This window comes from Ranitomeya variabilis, chromosome 7 (genome assembly GCF_051348905.1).
Source record: "Ranitomeya variabilis isolate aRanVar5 chromosome 7, aRanVar5.hap1, whole genome shotgun sequence".
Lineage (NCBI taxonomy): Eukaryota > Metazoa > Chordata > Amphibia > Anura > Dendrobatidae > Ranitomeya > Ranitomeya variabilis.
The window spans coordinates 174060208-174080523 of record NC_135238.1 but is presented as its reverse complement, the minus strand read 5'-3'; the positions used below and the strand labels follow the sequence as shown (position 1 = coordinate 174080523).

Below are 20316 nucleotides of genomic sequence, written 5' to 3'. Positions count from 1 at the left end.
CTCTTGGCATCTATGGAATCGGGAAGCCACTTTAGGTAAATACGCCGGATTTGTCCGGCTGACAAGGCTTGCTTGTCACTAATTCTTCGGGCTGACGTAAGGGCTACCAAAAGGGAGGTTTTGAAGGATAGAATCTTTAAGGGAAGTTCTTCTAAGGGCTCAAAGGGTGTTTTAGTTAGGGCTGTGAGGACCAGATTTAAGTCCCACTGTGGGGCCCTTCATGAGTGTAGAGGTCTAGATCTTTCTGCCACCTTAATGAATCTTGAAACCCAATGATTCCTTGCCAAGTTGTAGTTAAACAGTGCCCCCAGTGCTGCAATATGAACCTTCAGTGTACTTGTGGCCAGGCCTTTTTCTAGCCCATTTTGTAAAAATTCCAGTACGGCTTTAAGCGGGATTCCCTCAGAGACTCTAGAACCTGAGGAAGAGAGGAATTTCTTCCAAATGTTACCATATTGTTTGGTGGTTGTTAATTTCCTACTTTTCAGGAGGGTTGATACTAAACCTTGAGAAAAGCCTTTCACTATTAGTAACCCCCTTTTAAATTCCAGGCCGTCATGTGTAAACTCGCTACCTGTGGGTGTGTTACTGGTCCCTGGAATAGGTGATTGAGCAGATCTGGGAGTATCCAAGGGTCTGTTATAGACATTCTTCTGGCTCAAGAAAACCAAGTTCTCTTCGGCCAGAAAGGGGCAATCATTACCCAGGCAGTCCTCCCTTATCTTCCTCAGAACCGCTGGTATCAATGCGATAGGGGGAAACGCATAAGCCAGTTTGTGCTTCCAAGGGATCAGGAAGGCGTCCAGCGCCACCGGGTTCCCTGCTGGGTTTATGGAACAAAAGGTGGTCACCTTTCGATTTAGGTTGTTTGCGAAGAGATCTATTATAGGAGTTCCCCACTTCTCCGTGATCTGATTGAATATGGATTGGTTCAGCTCCCATTCCCCTTGTTTTATGCAGACCCGACTTAGGTAGTCGGCCTTGAAATGGTCCACCCCTTTTATGTGAAGTGCCGTCAAGGATGCTAAATTGTTTTCGGCTATCTGTAAGATTGAATGTGTCACTTCCATCAGTGATTGAGAGTGGGTGCCTCCCTGATTTATGTAGGCCACTACCACCCTGTTGTCCGAAAACAATCTTACATGATGTGTGCGAAGGGGGTTTAGGAATTCTGTAAGTGCGAACTTCACTGCTAGTAGTTCCTTCATATTGGAGGATACTGCTTTTAAAGTCGTCTGACCATGCCCCCTGAACCACTAGATTGTGTAGGTGAGCCCCCCAGCCCATGGGACTTGCGTCTGTGGTTACCACTTTTGACACTGGAATTACCCATGGCAGACCACGGCCCAGATTGCTCTCTTTTGTCCACCAATCTAGTGAGAGGATTTTGTTTGACGAGAAGGTGAACTGACTTTCTAAATTTCCTCCCAGAGAAATTTCTTCCGCTAATATCTGACATTGAAGTTCCCTCGTATGTTTCTGGGCCCATTGGACCCAAATGCAGGCTGTCAGACCCCAGAAGAGGCATTGCTTCTCGAAGTGATAGAGGGGAGTTCCCTTGCCCGGGACACTAATCCCACCATCTTTTGGATTTTCTCTTGGGTAGGCGACATTCTTGGGAGATGGAATCTAGTGTGATTCCCAGATATTCTTGAATCTGATTCGGTATTAACCTGGACTTTTCTAGATTTAGGAGCCAACCCAAGTTTTCCAAAGAGTCTATCACCATCTCCAGTTGATTTCTGCAATGTTGGGGAGAGTTGCCCATCACCAGGAAATCGTCCAGGTATGGGACGATTAGGGTGTTTTGTTTTCTCAGGTCTGCCATGACTTCTGCAATCAATTTGGTGAATACCTGTGGGGCTATCGCGAGACCAAAAGGGAGAGCTGCAAACTGAAAATGCTTTACCATCCCTTCTATTTCGATCGCCACCCTTGGAAGTCTCTGAATGGGAACGTGGTAGTATGCGTCCTTTAAGTCGAGTACTACCATAAAACAACGCGGAAACAACATTTTGACTACTGTCTTTATTGTTTCCATTTTGAAAGGTTCCACAATCAGGTGCTTGTTTAGGTTTTTTAAATTGATAATCGTCCTGAAAGACCAGTCTGGCTTCTTCCTGAGAAAAATCGGAGAGTAGAATCCTCTCCTTCTTTCTCGGAGAGGGACCTCCAGAAGAACCCCTTTGTCTAGCAACGTTGTGACTTCCTGTTCCAGAGCTATCCGCTCCTGCGGAGAATCTCTGAGATGTCACCAGGAAGGATGGCTGAGGAAACGTGAGGAATTTGAACTTTAGTCCCGATCTTATTAAGTCTAGAATCCAGGTGCTGCTGGTTATCTTTTCCCAGGCTGAGAAAAAGAGGGACAATCTTCCTCCCACCTGGGGAGAAAGTTCATTGTGAGGGTTTTTTGGTATCGGTGGGGCTCTTGTTGAATATAAACCCCTTATTTTTGTTCTTTGTCTTCCCACCTGTCCTGCGCTCTAGGGGGTTTCCTACGAATGAATCTCTTACTCTGAAAGGGGCGCTTGTAAGACGGATATGCCAGGATGGGAAAAGACTTTGTCCCCCGCTTTTTCCAAAATATCATCCCGAGTGGAGCCAAATAGAAATTCTCCTTCACAGGAAAAAGTTTTGACTTTGTTTGGAGGTCTCCAGGCCAACGTTTGAGCCAGAGGGCTCTTCTGGCTGCATTGGAGAAGACTGCCGATCTGGCCGAGAGCCTGATGGAGTCTGCTGACACATTGGCCAGAAAGGCGGCAGCCCCTTTCATCACTGGCAACGTATTTAATATGCTGTCTCTGGATGATTTTTCCTTGAGCTGAGATTCCAGCTGTCTAACTACACCATTAGGGAGCGGGAAGTGCAAGCCGTGGCCACTGCTGGTTTTAGACCCCCTCCTGCTGCTTCCCAGGATCTTTTTAGAAAAGCATCGGCTTTTTTATCCATGGGGTCCTTTAAGACCCCATGGCCTCGAAAGGTAGGGAAAACTTTGACGCCTTAGCAATGGCTACGTCTAATTTGGGTGCTTTTTCCCAGAAGGAACATGTTGGGTCCTCAAAAGGATATTTCCTTTTGGGCGTAAGCAGGGCCTTTCTTACAGGTTTTTTCCACTCTGTTAATTAGAGCTTGTATTTTATCATTGAGTGGAAATACTCTTCTTTTCTGCTCAAGTCCCCCAAACATAATATCTTGAACTGTTTTCCTAGGGTGAGAATCAGTTAGTCCCATGGTGCTTCTGACAGCTTTAAGCAGGGAGTCCGTTTCTTCTAATGGGAAGCAACTAATGCCTCCCAGAGAAGAGGACGATGAAGATGAAGAATTTGAGGAACTTGAACTAATCTCCCCACTATCTGTGTCACTAGAGTCAGATATAGGGGATTTGTGTTTAATTTTTTTTACGTTTTCTACCCTCCTAGAGAGATTTAAAGGTATCTTCCACCTGAGTTTTAATTAGAGATTTGAGCTCTGTGGCGAACCTTGAAAGCCCCTCGCAGAGTGTTTCCTCTATACAGGATTTACACAATCTCTTTTCCCACGAGGCAGGTAAATCTTCTTTACAAAGTGCGCAGATCCTGTGTTTGGACTTCCCTGAACTCTTCCTTCCCTAAAACAAGCAAGAGAAAAGGTAGCCTCTATTAGCCGGAGCATTCACGGAGACCACTCACCACCTGGTGTACCCTCAGTACCGGCTGTGGATGGTCCATGTCAACTATTGGATGCTCCTTTGATGCAGATGCAGCACTAAAATTCTTACTGTGCTGGGATCCTGACCGTGCTCCAGCTCCACGCCGCTGGTCATGAGAGGCTCCTTTCCCCTGCGGTCGGCGTCTCTGCTGCTGCTGCTGTGATGGCTGCGGTAGCTGTGCTGGTGAACCCTGCAATTCCGGGTCACTCTTGGCTATTGGGGAGTGCTGACCGGACTCCATCAGAGCACCGGACAGTTAGGCGTCCTCCCCTAAGTACACCAGTTGAAGCATGCTGCGCGCTATGGCCCCGCCCCCTTCGGGTCCATCATGCCTCGCGCACCTACGCTGTGCGCACGTGCACTACCCAGCATGCAACGCCGCCCCAGCAGGCCCTGCGCCGCCCAGCCTGCATTGCGCTATTACAGCGTGCAGTGCGGCACCCGCGTGTTACCTGGCAGGAAGCCTGGACCTGCTTCCTGATGCCGCTGCTAAGGCGTGTATTGTCACGCCGCGTCCCACCCCTGGAGGGGCCCCTCACGGTGGTTATGCGGGTTTTATGCCGAAACTGGCCACGTGCAGTGACCTCCTAGGATCAACAACGCTGCTGTTGCTGCTCCCCGCACACCCTAGAGACACACTGATCCCAGCGATGGTGCTTCGGGTGGCCCAGCCTAGCCGAGGCAGGGAATCCCCGCTGCCTGAACCGGTCTGACTGGCCCCGGAATCCAACGATGATCAAGGTAAGATCTGCTGCAGGTTCCCCATCAAGGACAGGAAACCAAACTGATGCGGGAGAGAGGTACCGCCTTTTTATCTGTAGGTTTCCTGTCCTTTGTGGGCAGATCCCCTCTCTCCGTGGAGCCGTCATGGGGGACAGAGAAAGGTAGACTCGTCAGAGTGGGAGTATACTACTACTTTCTTTATTTTTCCGTTTTTTTGTTAAGGGATGTAAAGGCATTCTGAACTCTAATCTGATTACAGATTTTAGTTCAGAGGCAAGATTGGCGGTTTCCTCACTTAATAACTGTTGAATACAGGAATTACAAAGCTTTTTGTTCCAGGATACAGGTAAAGCTTAGTTATAGGTGGGACAGGATCTATTTTTCGTTTTCTCCAATCTCTTCTTTCCCTAGAAAGGGAAAAGGAGGAACCCCATTATATCAGTGAACTTTCTCGAAGATCACTCACCATTCAGATGGGGATGCAGGTACTGGTTCTGGAGGGGAGCGGATTCTGGTGGAAGAAGATCCAGGGATGGCGACTTGCTCACTGCAGCAGATCTGCTGCACTGTGTAGAATGACTGCTGGACCCACTTCTTCTGTCTTTGTCTTTAGGTTTCTCCAATTGTTGCTTGTGGTGGCGCTGGTGCCTAGGCTGCTGCTCCAAGCCCTGCTGTGCGTCGCTGTCCTCCATGTTCATAGGGGACTGTATGCAACAAGTGTGTGTGCAATCTTCCCCTTTTAAATATACCACCACCTCCAGAGTTACCAGCCAGTTCCTGCGTTGCGTCAGTGGGAGAGCGATGTTACTGCGCGCGTCGGTGACCCGGAAGTTCCACTCTATTTCCGGAGCGGAGGCCATCTTTGTACACCCAGAGAGGGCGCTGACGAGTGCACTTTCCCCAGGGTCCCAAGAGCCCCTATCTCCCTTTGATTGGCGGCAGTGCTCTCCCCCGCTCACCCTGAGGAACCCATCGATGCTAGCGGTGGCGGCCTCGGACACCGGACCAGCCGCGACAGGAGCCTCCTCGCTGCCAGAATTTGACTGGCCGGTCCATATCTTCAGACGGCGTTTTCATGCATGTACCACATTGAAGGTTCCCAGTCAGGGACAGGAAACCAACTGATGCGAGGGAGAGGTACCGCTTTTTTATCTGGAGGTTTCCAGTCCCTGAAGGGTGGATCCCCTCTCTCCGTGGTGCTGTCATGGGAGACTGAGAAATAAAAATACATACACACACCTCAGCAATATTAGAGTAGAAATCAGTTCTTATAGGAATCAAAAAATACCCTAGTTTCTTTATACCTGATACCAAAGTTAAAATACAGTTTTTATTTATGTAACTCTAAAACCATGAAACAGCCACAAACAGATATACACAAAAATAACACAACCGTGCACTGTCAAGATACCCCTATAACTAATTAACCTACCAGCAATTTCTACCTGTCAGTGGAGGACACAAAAAACATCAGGCTTTAGTTAAAAGGCCAAATTAAGGGTGCTGTACACGGACTGTTTGTTCTGATGTATAGACAGCAAGTACATGCTAATACACAGCAAGACAGCAAACAATAAAGAGCATGATACTTATCGGTTGATGTGGAATATAACACCTCTACGCGTTTCACCTGGTCGGATCATCAGGAGGCCATGATATGTGGATGCATCCACATATCATGGCCTCCTGATGATCCGACCAGGTGAAAAACAGTTGCTGGGGTTTTATATTGCATTATAATATCTTTTTCATGGCAACATTTGGAGTAACTGTTTTTGTTAGTTGACATCGAATTATCAGTAGGGTCAATTCAGGGACAGCCGCCGCCGAGTGGGGGTGCCATATCCGCTGGCAAGTAGGGTGCCAACCCCCACAATCAGGCAGGTGACTATCAGTAGTGGACAGCATCAGTATTGTCACGTTTAGTTTTTTCACATGCACTTTTATTTTTTGCACCTATGTCAGTGTCCGTGTACAGCACCCTTAATCTGGCCTTTTAACTAAAGCCTGATGTTTTTTGTGTCCTATACAATTTCCTGTCGTGTATAGATGCTGGCTTGCTTGATAACACTATAAATAGGGCTGACCTGAGGAGCTACAGGGCGAGCCGACGGTGAGTGGGGGCGCCAATCTCGAATCAATGTGTAGGGTGCCAACCTCCACTGACAGGTAGAAATTGCTGGTAGGATAATTAGTTATAGGGGTATCTTGAGAGTGCACGGTTGTGTGTTATTTTTGTGTATATCTGTTTGTGGCTGTTTCATGGTTTTAGAGTTACATAAATAAAAACTGTATTTTAACTTTGGTATCAGGTATAAAGGAACTAGGGTATTTTTTGATTCCTATATTGACATTTGGTTGACCTTCAAAGCTGTCTATAGCTCTTGCGATATTGTAGAAATCAGTTCCTAGTAAAATATCTTGACAAGCAGCAAAATGTTAATATATACTGTACAATAAGAAGGGAGAATAGATGCCAACTACATTGTATGGAATTAGAAATTTACCTCTGACATTACTGCAGTCAAGTCGTCTGACAAAGTTTTGTATTCAAGCTCTGTAGGTGGTTCAAAACAGTGTGCAGCCAAGCATCCGCTCGTCTTCAATACTCGAAAAGTCTCATCTAAAAACTTGTCTATTGTGAACCAATGAGCAGCTACACCAGCATGTACCAGGTCCACAGAAGCATCCTTCACAGGTAACTTCTCAGCCAGAGCCACCCTACAGACAAGACAGATAGCGGCCAATATCACTTATACCATCTAATCCCTTCATTATACTACAAGGAATTAAGAAGTCCAGTTTAGTACTCACATGTATGACACATTTTTTGCCAAGGTCATTTGTTTAGCCACATTTATTTGGGATTCACTGATGTCTAGTCCCAGGACCTTCTTGAAGTGAGGAGCTAGAGGTAAAGTGTAACGTCCAGTCCCACAACCAACATCCAGTGCCATTTCAAGGGGCCGCCCATTTGTCTTTATAAAAAGGTAGAGCACATTGTGTAAAGCTAGAATGCTTTCCAAGTACATTGTTTATTATTACACGGATAGATGCAAGTTGTAGGTACAATCATTTGGCATTTTGTTCCATTTACATACACAGAATACATTAAGCAATTCTGTACGAATGTATATTTGCATTGCTGCATATATGCATAAGCATCAACAATATAGCGATCAGGATCCACAAAGGATTATATCAGCCAGAAATGTATTCTATATCACTGGACATTAGCTTACATGTGTTAGTGTAGAACAGTTATAAATTTACAATCACAATACATATCAAATATCTATATCAAGCCTGCAGCTGTCTGCCTAGCCTTTGCTGGTTATTATAGGGGGACCTCATGTTTTGTTTTTATTTTGGGGGGGGGGGGGGGGGGAGGGGATTCCTCCATTTTAAAAACCAGTAAAGGCTTGGTATACAGCTGTGAGCTGATAATATTCTGGGAAGCTCCATGGATATTACCACCTATCCAGGCTATAAAACATCTGCTCCCAGCTGTCTGCTCTCCCTTTGCTAGTTAATAAAATTTTGGTGGCTCCACACCCAATTATTTATTTAGTAATAAAATACATGTACATTAAGCTGCACAAGCACGGTACCAATTATATATGTGACTGACCTGTTTATATCTATTCTGTCTAGTCACGCTGTGATTTTACGGAGCTAGGCAGATGAAATGTCAGGATTTCAAGGACAAGGGTGTTTAAAGAAAAAAAAAATTATACATCTATCTATATCGCTCTCGAATGGCTGCTTCTGACTGTGCAGGATCATGGTCTGATCAGATCACAGCTACTGGCTAGGGGAGAACACAAGAGTATTGAAAGGTTTTCTCTCACAGAAAGCAACACCTGTGGTGATCCCTGGCTGTCTGGTCTGTACAGTACTCTGTTGCTTCCTCCCCTGCCCAGGAGATGTGGTATGATCAGACCAGGTTTCTGTATGGTCAGACACATCCATTAGACAGGACATAGCAAAGATTCTCTCAGCACAGCAACAAACTTGGTGGAAAACTCCCTTTAAAGATTGCTCAATATAGAAAAATATAGCCGCTTCAGTCCACCAACAGTGCAATAATAGTCTCCAGAACATACAAGAAGGAAGCCATGTTTTTTCTACATCTGAAAAACCACTTTAATAGGAGGTAAATCCTACTTACAAGGGGACTAGTAGAATTCAGTCAGATTTCTAGAAGGAATAAAGGAAATTCACCATGCAGAATGCAAGAGATACCCCAGAATCGTTATTTTATGGGGAATACAAGTGTATAGACATGTGATATAAACTGACAGGTTTACCTTTTTGCATAACATTTACATAGGATTGCAATATTTCACTCAATGGCTTTCCTTCATATTATACTTACTTTTAGTTTCACATAAGATAAAACCATATTGGTGATTTCATCGGAAACTGGAATCATATACTTTTGATATGTTAAGGAAAATGCGATCTTCTTGAACAAGTTGACTAGCATGATGATCTGTGCTTGGTTTGGATGTTGCTAGTTCTGATGTAAAAATCTGTTAAACACAATACAAATATTATTGCAGTGTCGGTGTTTAGAGCCTTTAACCATTCCCCCCAAAATAGAAGCCATCATATTCCGTGAACGCACCCAAAGTCAGATAGCATTGCAGATAGCACTGAGGATATGCAGTAAGGCAGCATGCTGGGGGAAAAAAAAAAAGCATAAGGCTATGTGCACACGTAGGAAAAGAGGTGCAGAATTTTCCGCATCTCCTGGCAGAATCCGCAGCCGGATTTGCCGCGGTTTTTAATGAGGATTTTGTGCAGCTTTTGCCACTGCGGAATTTTAACATGGAGGGGTGCAGAAACGCTGCAGATCCACACAAAAGTAGTGACATGCACTTCTTTGAAATCCGCAGCAATTCTGCACAGCTTTTTTTTCCCCCCTTTGCATAACATACTGTACATCACAGTGCGGTTCTGCAGCATTTGTGCGCTGAAAAATCCGCTGTGGATCCACAGCAAATCCGCATCGTGTGCACATAGCCTAAGGGTTTGTGTCAACATGATACTTTTTTTGCTTCGATTTTCTGAAATAATCAAAATAAAAAGGGAAGAGAAGGGAAAAGAAGGGGTAGACAGGTTTGGGGCTTTCCCCAGAATGTGCATAAAACATACTTAGAAGATTAAAAAAAAGTAAAGGAAAATATTTATTAAAGTATGTTCTTATCTTGTGATAGAAGCAATCAAATTCCTATGATGAGATAATGACTTTGCACTTTGTGCACAGGGATGTTATGTTCCCACTGTCAGTAAAAAAAATCCCATCTCTGCTATGAGTGCCGAGATGCCTGAGGATCACCCGCGGAGATGGACATGCGGCGCTCTTTTCAGACCGCAGCATGTCTTCTGTATTTATCTTGTGGAGACGTGAGTCTCTGCAAGATAAAATGCCACCAGTACAATGTATTGGGCACAGTGAATCCACACGGTTCAGTGAACACATGCAGAATCACCGGTGTTCAAAAGCAGTCAACACAGTGGATATGTGCTGCGTTCAAAGCACGGTCGATTCCAGACCGTGGGCACATACCCCAATGTTGCACAGGCACATACATTCCCAGCGTAATGGATTGCATTTATAGAAATCTCAATTTCTATTTTATTTTGTGCAAATCTAACTGGCCTGCAGTGTGTTTTTTTTAAAGCCACATGTCAAATTCTTTTGTGGGTACACAATTGGGAGCAGATTTTCCACATTGAATTGCATTAGAAGTGGAAAATCTGCCAGAAAGGAGAAAAAAAAAAAAAAAAAAAGCATAAGGCTATGTTCACACGATGCAGCTTTCGCTGCGGATCCGCAGCGGATTTGCAGCTGCGGATCCGCAGACGTTTTCCATGCAGGGTACAGTACAATGTTACCCTATGGAAAACTAAATCCGCTGTGCCCACTATCCTTTTTTCGGCTTGAAAATCCGCACGGAATTTCAGCGGAAAAAAAGTAGTAGCATGTCACTTCTTTCTGCGGATTCCGCAGCGGGTTTCCACCTGCACCAATAGGAAAATGCAGCTGGAAACCCGCAGTGGAAAAAGGACTGAAAACCGCAGTGAAAACCACCGCAGGTTTTGCACTGCGGTTTTCACAAATCAGGACCTGAAAAATCCACAGCGAAAAAAAGGATCGTGTGAACAAGCCCTAAGCATTTTTAATGCATTTCCGCATATAACTGGATCAATTAAGTGGTCATAGATAAATATCAGAAAGTATCAAGAACAAAGCAGCTTAAAATTTAAAACATGGCATGCCAACAAGAAGCAAAACAAAACCCTGCAGCATTAAAAAGCACTTGTAAAAAACAAACAAAAACAAAACACTGACAGAGAGGCAGGTGACCAAATTTTGTTAACAGGTGCAGAAATGCTGCAGAAAACCAGAACCATCAATAACTCACCAAATACTCATCATGGGAACATGGCCCAAAAAGGACATCAAATCCAAAACCCTCACAGAAAACAGCACTCACCCGTACCTGTTCACCAAACCAACTGCAGCAATCAGGAGGCACGCTCCAGAGTCCATGATATAAGGCGGAGGTAGCACAGGTGCAAAATACTGATGAATACTCACATCTTCATCCATGTGGGGGGCAGTTCCTTAGTATAAGGCCGGCGTCACACTGGCGAGTTTTACGGACGTAAGAGCGCAGAAACTACGTCCGTAAAACTCGCATTACATACGGCACAATTATTCTCAATGGGGCTGCTCCTATTAGCCGTATATTACGGTTCAGTATTATACGGCTTTCTACGGCCGTACAAAATCGCAGCATGCTGCGTTTGTCAGCGTATTGTGCAAATAATACGCCAATGAAAGTCTATGGGGGCGAGAAAAATACGGATTCCACACGGACCTGCAGTGTGACTTGCGAGAAATACGCAGCGGTGTTAGTGAAAAGTCGGTAATTCAATTGCCGGCTTTTTCCTTCTCCTTCACAAACCCGACATGATATGAGACATGGTTTACATACAGTAAACCATCTCATATCCCCATTTTTTTGCATATTCCACACTACTAATGTTAGTAGTGTGTATGTGCAAAATTTGGGCGCTGTAGCTGCTAAAATAAAGGGTTAAATGGCGGAAAAAATTGGCGTGGGCTCCCGCGCAATTTTCTCCGCCAGAGTGGTAAAGCCAGTGACTGAGGGCAGATATTAATAGCCAGGAGAGGGTCCATGGTTATTGGCCCCCCCGTAGCTAAAAACATCTGCCCCCAGCCACCCCAGAAAAGGCACATCTGGAAGATGCGCCTATTCTGGCACTTGGCCACTCTCTTCCCACTCCCTGTAGCGGTGGGATATGGGGTAATGAAGGGTTAATGCCACCTTGCTATTGGAAGGTGACATTAAGCCAGATTAATAATGGAGAGGCGTCAATTATGTCACCTATCCATTATTAATCCAATTGTAGGAAAGGGTTAAAAAACACACACACACATGATTAAAAAGGATTTTAATGAAATAAACACAGCGGTTGTTGTAATAATTTATTGTTCTCTCAATCCATCAGGAACACCCTCGCTTGGAAAAATAATAAACGCACAAGATACATACCTTCTGGTGAACCGTCTCGTCCCACGAGGTAATCCATCTGAAGGGGTTAACTAATATTACAGGCAGGAGCCCTGCTATAATGCAGCGGTGCTCCGTGCCTGTAATCCCCGGCGAATGAATGAAATGTAGGTCATTGACCTACATTTCCTTCAGTCGCGGTGATGCGCCCCCTGGTGGATGTCCTCATATGACCTGGAGCGTGGGAAAAAGTTCCCAGGCTGCAGTTCATGAGAACATCCAGCAGGGGCGCATCACCGCGACTCAATGTAAGTACAGATCACTGCTTTCCTTTCAGCACCCGGGGATTACAGGCACGAGCGAGTGGTTTATCGCAGCTCTGCCTGTAATATTAGTTAACCCCTTCAGATGGATTACTTCGTGGGACGTGATCTGACATCAGAAGGTATGTATATTGTGCGTTAATTATTTTGCCAAGTGAGGGCCTGCAAATGGATTGCGAGAACAATAAATTATTACAACAACCGCTGTGTTTATTTCATTAAAATCCTTTTTAATCATGTGTGTGTGTGTGTGTTTTTTAACCCTTTCCTACAATTGGATTAATAATGGATAGGTGACATAATTGACGCCTCTCCATTATTAATCTGGCTTAATGTCACCTTACAATAGCAAGGTGGCATTAACCCTTCATTACCCCATATCCCACCGCTACAGGGAGTGGGAAGAGAGTGGCCAAGTGCCAGAATAGGCGCATCTTCCAGATGTGCCTTTTCTGGGGTGGCTGGGGGCAGATGTTTTTAGCCACGGGGGGGCCAATAACCATGGACCCTCTCCTGGCTATTAATATCTGCCCTCAGTCACTGGCTTTACCATTCTGGCGGAGAAAATTGCGCGGGAGCCCACGCCAATTTTTTCCGCCATTTAACCCTTTATTTCAGCAGCTACAGCGCTGAAATTTTGCACATACACACTACTAACATTAGTAGTGTGGAATATGCAAAAAAAAAGGGGATATGAGATGGTTTACTGTATGTAAACCAAGTCTCATATCCTGTCGGGTTTGTGCAGGAGAAATGAAAAGCCGGCAATTGAATTACCGGCTTTTAACACATATCGCGCTGAATGAAATCTAAATACAGAATATATATATATATGTGTCTCAATGACATATATATATATATACTGTATATATGTTTTCCCGAACATTTGAGCACATAAATCCATTAGATGTCGGTTTTGCAAGCCTGCGCGAAAATCTCGCAGTACGGATGCCATACGGATTACATACGGAGGATGCCATGCGCAAAATACGCTGACACACCCTGACTACGGATCACTATTTTGGGAACATTTCTCCGTATTACGGCCGTAGTACGGACGTATAATACGTGGCGTATTGTCTTACGCCATGTGTGACTCCAGCCTTACAGATGCAAATGGATAAGGTTTGTGTTAGGCTACTTTCACACTAGCATTTTTTTGCATACGTCGCAATGCGTAGTTTTGGCGAAAAAATGCATCCTGCAAAGCTGTCTGCAGGATGCGTTTTTTCCCGATAGATTTACATTAGCGACGCATTGCAACGTATGCACACACGTTGCAACCGTCGTGCGATGGTTGCGTCGTGTTGTAGCGGACCGCCGGCAGCAAAAAACGTTACATGTAACTTTTTTTTGTGCTGACGGTCCGCCATTTCTGACCGCGCATGCGCGGCCGGAACTCCGCCCCCACCTCCCCGCACCTCACAATGGGGCAGCGGATGCGTGGAAAAACAGTATCCGCTGCCCCCGTTGTGCGGCGCTTGCACAGTATGCTTCGGTACATCGGGCCGACGCAGCTCGACGACCCTGTACCGACGCTAGTGTGAAAGTAGCCTTAGGCTACTTTCACACTAGCGTTTTTTGGCCTCCGTCGCAATGCGTCGTTTTGGAGAAAAAACACATCCTGCAAAAGTGCTTGCAGGATGCATTTTTTTCTCCATTGACTTGCATTAGCGACGCATTGCGACGGATTGCCACACGTCGCATCTGTCGTGTTGTGGCGGACCGTCAGCACAAAAAAACGCTACATGTAACTTTTTTTGTGCGACGTGTCCGCCATTTCCAACCGCGCATGCACGGATGGAACTCCGCCCCCTCCTCCCCGGACCTTACAATAGGGCAGCGGATGCGTTGAAAAACTGCATCCGCTGCCCCCGTTGTGCGGCGGTTTCACTGCTAGCGTCGGTGCGCCGCAACGTCGCATAGCGACGTGCGGTGCACGACGCTAGTGTGAAAGTAGCCTAAGGTGCCAGTAACACAGATATGTGTAGTTGCCATTCCAGTTACAGCCTAAGGCCGGGGTCACTACCGTAGAATACGGGCGAGTACTATGAGAAACCATCGTATAGCACTCGGCCCAGTTTTAATCTATGGGGCAGCTCAAATCACTGTTTTTTTCTCAGGCGTATTCGGTGTGCGTGTAAAATCGCAGCATGCTGCGATTGTATGCGTATATCATCTGAGACTCACCAATGCAAGCCTATGGGTGCGAGAAAAACTCGGACGCCACACGGACCATCCATCTAGCTTGCGACAAATATGCACATCAAGCAATTTAGTTCAATGGGGAAATCAGTGAGAAATGTAAACCCAAACGCATCTCAAACAGATGTCGTACGGATAGATAGGTGCAATTAAATCGCATCATCGCATTGCAAACGTATTACACACGGATGACTATATAGAGAACACTCCTGTGATTCTCGGCAGGGAGAATCGCACTGATTTTCCATACATTTAGTGTGATGCCGGCCTAAGGGTACGTATCCACAATCAGGAAATAGCAGTGTTTTGGACGCAGAGAATTTTTTGTTGTGTCCAAAACACTGCACTATAATCACGCAGGTAAATCTACAAGTGTTCACTGAACAATGCAGATATACCGCATCCATATTGTTGTGGAAATTTCTGTTGCAGAAACTAGCGGCTCTGAAACTGAAATGCTGCGGCTCGTAAACCAGTGCGGCGCCCCAGGGTCCTGGTTGTCGCAGTGGTATTGCTTTCCTCTCGGGGACAGTGATGCTACGTTTGGAGGCAATGAAGGATATCTGCATTCAGGTATCACAAACATGCAACATGTTCACACTCCAGACCAGAAGGGGGAGCTCTAAGCCTGTTTTAGGTGAACTCCCCTATAAGAACATCCTGATCTAGAGGCAAAGGTTCAGTTGCTGTCAGAAAGACAGAGGGAAAGGAAGCAGAGGAGCCGTGTAGCCTAAAGTGTTGCAGCTCCTGGGAAGAGACATTCAGAAGGCAGAACTGTATTGCAGTGAGCGTGCTAGGAAAGCAAAGCAGAGTATACCAGAGGGGGACCAGCCCTGCACAGGCTGCCTCTTTCTGAGGTGCAGAATCCCGATAGCCGGCACACCGAGGGAGTAAGGACCTTTATGCTTTACTTCAGAGACCGGCAGGACAGCTAATTGCAGGTTACCTGTCCGCACCTACACCCAGGAAGCACGGTGGCACCCCTCAGAGGCCGGGGCGTGCTAGTGTCCCTATAAACAGCCTCAAGCCACCAGTCATACAGGTATTGTCCTATCCGACTACAGGGGACATAGAGAGAAACACCACATCTGTGAGACCCTTATGTGAAGCCATAGGCAGTAAGAGACTACACCACTACAGCGCAAGGAAAGGCTATTGATTTCCACCTGGATAAGGGGACTCTGGACTTGCCTCCAAACCGGCCGGACTCTGCCTGCCCTGTGATCTGGTGCCCTGGACTGTGGATGCTGAAGTTTTCAGTAAAGGTAAAGAGACTGTAACCTTGTGTCCTCGTTCTTCTCTGCGACTCTCACCATACACCATCTACACACCGGGAAGCCCTGGGGACATACTTCACCTGTGGGAAGGTATACCATCTAGCTGCCGTAACATCACCCCAGCGGACCCCTTAAAACAGCGTCGGTCACCCTGACCGAATACCACAGGTGGCGTCACGAACACAAACTTTATCCCTTTAAAGACCTTTCCCTTTTACACGGATGTCCTAGGGCCACGGACCGGGTCAGCCACCGTGACATCCCCCTGTGAACCGCAGGACCCGGTACCGAGTACCCCACGGCCCCATGGGGGCGCTCCACCTGCACTGTGGGTGAGTTTACGCAGTATCAAATAGAAGCACAGTGGGCATGGGATTTCTGTAAATCCCATCCATCCCATCCACTGTGCTTGTAACCCACAATGCAGCGTTTTGAATGCAGCGCCAGTGCGCTGCATGTGAAACGCTGCTATTCATGATCGTGGTCACATACCCTAAGGCGACGATCAAACATTCAGTATTTGGTCAATATTTTATATCAGTAATTGTGAGCCAAAATCAGGAATGGAAAAATCAAAGGAAAAGTATAATAGAAACACGTCACTAATTCTGCATTATTCACCCACTCCTGGTTTTGGCTTACAAATGCTGATGTAAAATACTGACCAAATAGTGTACATGTGAACTTGGCCTAATGGTCACTCCCATACTATTAGATCAGGCAAGCTTCCCAGCACTCTATAAGTGCATCTGCAGCACCCCAGAGTCCTGGTCGTTGCAGTAATGACGCTCTGCCACTAAGGGGAGTGATGTTACGTCTGATTGCTCTAAAGGAGTTCACCTGACCAGGTAACACACACACCACACTTCACACTCCGGCCACCAGGGGGAGTGGTTCTATTTAGTAGGCCACTCCTCACACTCTGGTAAAACTGGGGGTTGGACAGGAAGATGGGGAGAAGTAACTGGGAAGAGCTAGAGAGAGGACCTGTCAGGGATGGGATCCTGACAGATTCCTAAGAAAGGACACAAAGTGAGAAACAGGAATACAGAAAGGAGGTGATAGGACCAGAAGAAGTCGTGCTGCAAGATCGAGGCAACATCCTTCTGAGGCGCAAACAGTCGGTGGCCGGAACGCCGAGCAAGTAAGAGACTCTAAGCATTACTGCAAACCACGGCAGGATAGCCAATTATAGGTTGGTTGTCTCACCCAAATCACCTAAGCAGACAACGGAGGCAGCTGTGGGAGAGGGGCGACACTAGGGTCCCGGAAGAACTCCAGGCCTACCCCGTCATACGGGTGCGTCCTAACCATATCATCTGGGGGACGGAGAGAACGAACATCAGAAGAACATCATAATCGAGTTGTGAGGACTATCCCGGGGTGTTCAGCAGGGAAGGACTACACCACACAGGCGCTAGAAGGTAGACACTGATTCCCACCTGTTAAGGGAACTCCTGATGTGCCTTCGGACCGGCCAGTCTCAGACAGCCCTGTTAACAGTGCTCTGGATTGAGTACCTAGAAACCTTCAGTAAAGAGGTAAAGAGACTGCAACCTGGTGTCCTTGTTATTTACTGCGACCTGCACCGCACCACGACAACACCACCATCCACATCTTTCATTGGACGCCCCTCAGCAGGGTCACGGACCGGGTCTAGCCACCGTGACAACCCCAGAGCAGTGACTCAGAGGCCCGGTACCGGGTACCCCTCTGCCCTGCGGCAGTGGGGGCGCTCCAACTTGGCGTCACGAACAGGATCTACTTAAGCCTGAAGAATCAGGTCATGTGTGTCTTGGAACTGTGATTTATTGTGCTTGGACTGTGACTTATTGCAAAGACTGAATTGCCGATTGCCGCCAAGGGTTCCCGCCACAATTCGCCATTGCCGCGCATGGAGGGAGGAGCCTTAGCTTCGTGGGCGGAACCGGTCAAAAGAAGTGCGGAACAAGGAAGCGCGGTAAAGTGCCAACTCTGGAAGAGGAACTCCGACCTCCAGCAGGTTAGTAGGAGGAAGGGACAGCCATGTCTGAGTCGGGAGGAACGGAGGCGGCGGTCGCAGACGCAGAGGCAGCTCCAGTCCGCGCAGCGGACGTAGCCGCGGCCCTAATACCACCACCGGTGGCCGCAGAACCCGCTGCCCCCATCAGCCAGTCGGACACTGCCACTACCACAAAGGCCATAATGCCCTTCTCTATGCCGTACCTGCCTGGAGCGGCCTGGCTCCCACGATATTCCGGGGAATCGCATACATTCACTGACTTTAAAGAAGGGATCTGCAGCCTGCTCGAGTTCTATCCCCTGATAGAGCCTCAGAAGGTTCATATGATAATCGGCCAACTCTTTGGGGCGGCTCTGAGAGAAGTGAAGTCCTGGCCCGCCGCGGATAAGGAAACTGCACAGCAGCTTTTTGCAAAGCTTAAAGCCACCTTCGATACCCGTACTGCTACGGAAATTAAATTGACTTTCTATGGATGCAAACAGAGACCGAAGGATAGCTTACGGGACTATGCCCTTAATCTCCAGGAGGCGCTGCAGGCCATTAAGCAGAGTGACCCCAGCAGCATGCAGGATGAGGATAAACTCCTGAAAGAGTGGTTCATTGAGGGGCTCCTGTGCAGTCACCAAAGGGGCCAACTACACTTCCTGGCCATGCAGAATCCAGACTTAACTTTTGCGCAATTCAAGGATAAAGCTATCCAGGCGCTGCAGGAGCAACAGCCCAGCCGTACAATACCACCCAGGTGTCCCGCTCTCACATACCACCAGGAGGTGGTGCCGGATGCCCCAGTCGCCGCCGAGGCCGACACCCAGAGCCTAGAGGATGACTCCCCTGCAGGACTCCGCCTCCAGATGCAGGAGCTGACCAAGAGCGTTGCTGCCCTAGCCCGGACCGTGCAATCCCTACAGGAGGCTCCCAAGGAGAAGATCCAGCTGGCCTCCAGACCGGAAGATGTCCCCTGGATGCGACAGAGGAGGTCTCCGCCGACCAGAAGCCGGGATGACGATCGCTTCCATCGGGACGGACGACCCATCTGCCACTGCTGTCACCAGGTGGGCCACCTTGCAAGGTACTGTCCTTTAAATGAGCAACCCCTGGGGCAAAGGGCCAACCCCCAGGAGTAGGACGATCAGGCCCGCAGCATTGGAGAGCCAAATACGTTGGAGGGCGACCAGTTCTTCCTGTTGTGATCGACGGTATCCCCATGAACGCTCTGCTGGACACCAGTTCTCAGGTGACGACTATGCCTTACGTGCTTTATAAACGGTATTGGGAGGACACCGATATTACTCGTGGCCCCGATGACGATTTCACCATCATAGCCAGTAATGGTCAGCCCTTGCCACAAGTGGGGTATAAAGAGGTCGCCATCAAGGTGGGGCGGGTGGAATTGAAGGCCCAGGGGATTGTAATTGTTGATATTGACCGCCGTGAATGTAATCCCATGATGACTATTGGTACCAATGTTATAGAAAATTATCTTGCAGAAGTTATCGTCTTGTTGCAACAGGTAGCAGAAACCGCTGGCTACAGTGAACAACGTGCCCTGCAAAAAGAAATCAGAGCTCTGATGCAGAGACAGCAGGTAGAGCTGACTGGTGGTGAAATTGGTTGTGTCACTGTGAGTGATTCAAACCCTATCGCGATACCTCCCAGGAGTGAGATGTTGATATGGTGTCAGGCAGCCATAGGCCTCAGGGGTAAGGACTACCAGGCCCTGGTAGAACCCGTCTATTCAGACAATAGGCCCACTCTCCAACAGCTAGGGGGGTGGTCGACGACCACCAGGGGAGGGTGCCAGTACGTGTCCTTATTGCGGGGAGGAAGAGGTCCATCTCACCAAGTATGCCACGCTCGCCAAACTGTTCGCCGTCAATAATAGTGTGATACAGACACCTGGACCCTTGGCCCCGTCTAAGTTGGCGGGGGACAACGGTTCTGCAGGGCACCCGAAAGATTGGTGTCAGGAATTGCACGTAGGCACTGACTCCACCCCATCCCATCAGAAACAGGGGGCCTACAGGGTGGTTCACGAGTACGAGCGGGTATTTAGCAAACACCCCTTAGATTTTGGACAGGTGAAAGGGATCCAACATCATATCCCCACGGGAGATCACCGGCCCATAAAAGAGAGATACTGCCCTGTACCCCCAGCCCATTACCAGTGTGCTAAGGACATGTTGCGAGAAATGAAGGAGGCTGGGGTGGTGAGAGACAGTTGTAGCCCCTGGGCAGCTCCGTTAGTCCTTGTTAAAAAGAAAGATGGCACAATGAGGATGTGCGTTGATTACAGGCAGTTGAATCGCATTACACATAAGGACGCATACCCACTGCCCAGGATAGAGGAGTCTCTTGCTGCCCTGAAGTCTGCTAACTATTTCTCTACCTTAGATCTCACCAGTGGGTACTGGCAGGTTCCCGTGGCGGAGGAGGACAAAGAGAAGATGGCCTTCACGACACCGATGGGTCTCTGCGAATTCAACAACATGCCCTTCGGATTGTGCAATGCCCCGGGGACGTTCCAGAGGATGATGGAGTGCAGTCTGGG

General features: G+C 47.5%; 1 protein-coding gene across 2 annotated transcripts in view; it reads right to left on the bottom strand.

Moving 5' to 3' along the window:
• LOC143785776 (putative methyltransferase DDB_G0268948) overlaps window positions 1-10952 on the bottom strand; it is a 109532-nt gene extending 98580 nt beyond the window's left edge. Inside the window, exons 1-4 of one of the 2 annotated variants that reach the window (XM_077274899.1) lie at window positions 10924-10952; window positions 8790-8946; window positions 7226-7389; window positions 6919-7132 (exon numbers count right to left, since the gene is read on the bottom strand). In XM_077274899.1, coding sequence (XP_077131014.1) covers window positions 6919-7132; window positions 7226-7389; window positions 8790-8900 — 489 coding nt within the window. In that variant the 5' untranslated portion in view covers window positions 8901-8946; window positions 10924-10952. The other variant, XM_077274898.1, reaches the window with a different exon arrangement.
• Window positions 10953-20316: the final 9364 nt, after the last annotated feature.